The sequence below is a fragment of the Trachymyrmex septentrionalis genome, unplaced genomic scaffold (genome assembly GCF_001594115.1).
Source record: "Trachymyrmex septentrionalis isolate Tsep2-gDNA-1 unplaced genomic scaffold, Tsep1.0 scaffold89, whole genome shotgun sequence".
NCBI lineage: Eukaryota > Metazoa > Arthropoda > Insecta > Hymenoptera > Formicidae > Trachymyrmex > Trachymyrmex septentrionalis.
The window spans coordinates 895,097-899,426 of record NW_017306081.1 but is presented as its reverse complement, the minus strand read 5'-3'; the positions used below and the strand labels follow the sequence as shown (position 1 = coordinate 899,426).

The 4,330-nt window shown below is 31.1% G+C and overlaps 1 protein-coding gene across 1 annotated transcript in view; it reads right to left on the bottom strand.

Moving 5' to 3' along the window:
- Positions 1-37: 37 nt before the first annotated feature.
- The window catches only part of LOC108755590 (dynein assembly factor 1, axonemal homolog), an 11,681-nt gene continuing 7,388 nt past the window's right edge, over positions 38-4,330 (bottom strand). Inside the window, exons 11-13 of the mRNA XM_018498698.1 lie at positions 1,688-3,553; positions 907-1,268; positions 38-274 (exon numbers count right to left, since the gene is read on the bottom strand). Coding sequence (XP_018354200.1) covers positions 38-274; positions 907-1,268; positions 1,688-3,553 — 2,465 coding nt within the window. The remainder of the gene's footprint in view (positions 275-906; positions 1,269-1,687; positions 3,554-4,330) is intronic.

The following is a 4,330-nucleotide window of genomic DNA, read 5'->3' as shown; positions in this document are numbered from 1 at the left end:
TATATATATATATAATGTAGTAAAATATTGATTCATTTTAATTCTCCTGTGCAACTTGCATTTCTATACTCTTTTTCATATTTGTCGTGACGGTTTTGCGTTCCTCATTTGGTAATACACACTCTTCCTTATATTCTGCATTTTCTATTGTATACGATGTTGTAAACATTTCGATTTTTATTCCTTCTTTTAAATTAACTCCGCTTTCCAGATTAATGTGATTTTCAAAATCATCAGATGTCTTAGTTTCCTCTTCGGACTTCCTGAGGACAGCCTGAAGGTAATGTATAAATTAATAATATCATTTTAGTCAATTGTAACCAAAACTTTTTATGAATCAAAAGCACGAAAATAATTTGTATATATGTGTATAAATATATATATGTGCGTGTGCGTGTGCGTGTGCGCGTAATAATTTTTACATTACATAACGCTTTGATTTTCTATAAGGTGTTCAGCAACAGATTAGTTAAAATTTAAAGATTCTGGATAAAAGATAAAAATAAGGAATCACAAAATTGTGAGTTTGGCTTCGTTTTATAATTACAAATGTTTAAACATTCGTATGTATTAGACACTTCTACATGAATATTTAAATTTATTTCATTCAGAATTACCAAAACGAGAATAACAAAATTTCGATGGATGCTTCGTTCTTTTATTGTACTTATGTCTAAAATTATTATATTTATATCTAAAATGTGCTTTAGATTAGCTTTTTACACGAATACTCAAACACTTACGACTACATAAAAAACGAAGCCGAATTCACAATTTTATTAGGCTTCAACTTTCTTATCATCTAGAATGCTTTCTTAAATTTTTTCTTTTTCTGTTGCTGAATACCTTGTGTATATTACAATATTATTATATATTATACTAACATATATTATATATTATACTAACATCTTTCTGTTTGCAATAAGAAGTAGTTTGCGAACCATGTGATTGTTTAATTTCTGTTTGTTCTGATGAGGTTTGTTCAGAATTTTTATACGTTGTAGGATGTTCAGAAATTATTTGGATCAGTGGTTTAATTGATTTTTTTACCGAACATTCAGTTTTCTGTAATTTATTATGAGATAATATTTCTTCTGATTGTTTATTGTCCATTGTGAAATCCGGCTTAATCAACAATTTCTTGCTGTTCTCTAATTTTTGCAGATGATCGCAAAATTCTTCATAAAGTGATACATTGGCATTTACTGCTGGTGACTGCGACTCAGAGTTTTGGGATTGTCGAAAAAGATTGGCAAGTGATTGGATATCTAGAACAAATAAATTTAGTTCTAAATAATTTTTAATTATATACTTATTTTTTACACGAAAAAAATGTTTCTGTTAAAAATTTAAGTAGATACAGATCTGGAGAAATAATTGTTTTGGACCATTAAGATAATTATATAGGAAATTCAGGCACGATGAACAATTATAAGCAATCTCGCTTCCTCTTTGATATCTCCGCGTTTTATTAGAAAATATTTCTAATTCGTCATTAATTTTCTCATTCTCGTAAATAGCGTCGTTATGACTTATGCAAAAAGTTTTGATATTTTATCAATGAACATAGGCTACACAATTATTTTGATAATCCAATAAAATTATGTTCAAATAAATATGTTTAGCTAAATTTGTTAATATTTCAGCAAAACTATTCTCTTTCTGTATATTAATATACCGATCTTACCAGAACAATGAGCTGATGCAGCGAATTGTGAATTGATCGTTTGTTCCGTCATTAATTCTTGTCTTTCAGAATACGTACTCGTATTTGTCACATCATTAGATTTATTGTCACACTTATCATGGTAATTATTTCGTTCTCCAAAATCGCCCGCGGACTTACTAAGATTCATTTTTGAGGTGTAACCAGATGGCAAGTATTCTCTAGGATTTCTCTGATTGTATTTATAGCTTTGCGATTTCCCGTTTGCATTTTCCGCGTCTTTTATTAGATGCGTTATACATTTGTCGATCAACGGCGACACTTTCTTCGCAAATTTCTTCGTTTCTTGTATCAGATGCTGTCTGCATCTCTCAGAGATTTGGCTACGAGATTTGCGTTCCTCCAGTTTCTTTCCGAGATTCATTTCCTTGATGAGGAAAGATTTCTTGTTGCTCACCTCGACATCCTCCGCTTCGCGAGTTCTTTTACCTGTCAGTCTTGAAGAATGACTTGCTCTTTCTAGAGATAAATGATCTATCGTTCGAACGAGCGATTCCATTTGAGAATTACATTGTTCTGTTTCAGTTGAAAATTCTCGCTCGCTTTTTGATATCTCCGTTTTATCAGACGATTTTTCCAATCCGTCATAGATTTTCTCATTTTCATAAATCGCGTCGTTATGATTTTGATTTGAAATTACTTCCTTCCAATTGTTGTCCATTGAATGATCGATATTTTCATTTTGAATTGAATCGATAATTTTGTCAAAATTATTTTCCTTATTAGCCAATTTTAAAACTTTTGGTAATTCATAACTGCTTTCCAAAATTTGCGAGTCTTCTTGAACGGACAATGCCGTCTTAAAGGAATCGTCGTCAGATTCATCGATGTTTTTCTTCCTTTCCGGAGATTCGAATGAAAGATCGTTAACTTTGTCTTCGAAAATCTCGATTTTTACAGAATTATTCTTCTCTGCACTATTTTCACATTCCGAATACTGTTCATTAGAATTAACAAGATCCTTCGTATTAATGAGAGTGCAGATATTTTTCTTCTCTGGATCAAAGGCTAATTTTTCGTTATCCAGTTTTTCCTCTAGAGCCATCAATTCAGTTGAAATTTTCGGTTTGTGTATGCACTCCCGAATGTCACGATTTCTCAATTCAGTAAAGAGACTGTGAAATACTCCATGCGATTCTTCTTGCTGTATACTTAAAGATTGCTCGCTTTCATAATTTGCCGCGTTTTTCACGGAATATGTTTTCATTGAATCCGGAAGGACACTTGATGGGGAAGCCTTTAGTGCCGTCAAATCGTGGACATCCTGAAAATAACTTGTAGCATCGGTCAGCTGCTTTTTATCTTCCGACGAACAGCGATCGGATTTTTCAACTCTTTTGGTATCTTCTGCTTCCACTTTGTTTTCCTTTACTTCGTCCTCTCGCTTGTTTAAGATCTCCTTGACTTTCAATTTTCTTTCCTTGGTACTCCACCACCGTAGTTTATCTTCCTCGCTCACGGAAACCTTGGTTCCAGTTTCTTGGATCTTGCTATCATCAACAAAATCAGTTTGTAAATTTTGGTCCACCATCTTCCTCTCGCCCCAGAATCCCTCCACCTCGCCATTCTTGAACACTATCTTGTTTTCGTCAACAAACCTATCCATACTGTCGCAGAATTCTCTCATTTCTTCTCGGATGCTACTAAGTTTAGAACCGAACGGATAGAATCTACTTTTTCTTTGATAGCTCTTGATATTTTTATTCGATATATCGTCTTTCTCGTTGGTGACTTCATTAGTAGGTTTATGGTATTCTTCTAACATCTGTTTTAGATCCGATGTGTCACACGATACTGAACAGGTAAACGTTCTCTCGCTTTTACGATCTATAAAAAACAATTTTAATTGCTAAGATAAGAATAATTACAGATGATGTAGAAATTTATTCGAGATAATAATAAACAAGATAAATTTAATTAAGATAAAAATAATTATAGATAAAGTAAGACATTTTTCTACGATTAGGATAAAGTTACCAAAATCATACCGGCTCCTAAATCGCACTATCTCGCTTAAAAATTCAATTATTGCGTTTATATCCTTTTTTACGGATTATTTAAAAATTACATGGTACTGCAACGCTATTACGTTATACTCGTGACATGAAGCGCAATAGGAGTGTTGTTACTTACGTAAATAAAAAAATAAAAAAATCGTGATGGCATTATTTCAACGTATTTTATAGCAGAATTACAGAAAATATAAGTTAAATAGTCTAAGTCCTGATCATTTGTTGTGATTAGAATATTATTAAATTTAAATTAATAGGATTAAAGTTTGCTTTATATATTTTTTTATAGGTTAAATAAATAAAATTTAAAAATGCTTTAGTTTCCTAAATCGTATCATAATGTGATTTCCTAAACCACAATCTAACCTTTTAAATCACACTTAATATTTTCTCTTTTCTTACATTTTTATTCCATTTATTATTATGTAAAAATATAAACGAAGTGTTTATTTTGTTTCACAGAAACTTCTTAAATTGCTTCTTAAAATTGTCATGTGTTTCAAACTATGAAAAATATATTTTTAAATTTTTAACAGCATAATGAAATACAATTTTTTCCTTTTCTTATGTAATTTTTCAATTTTTTGCATTA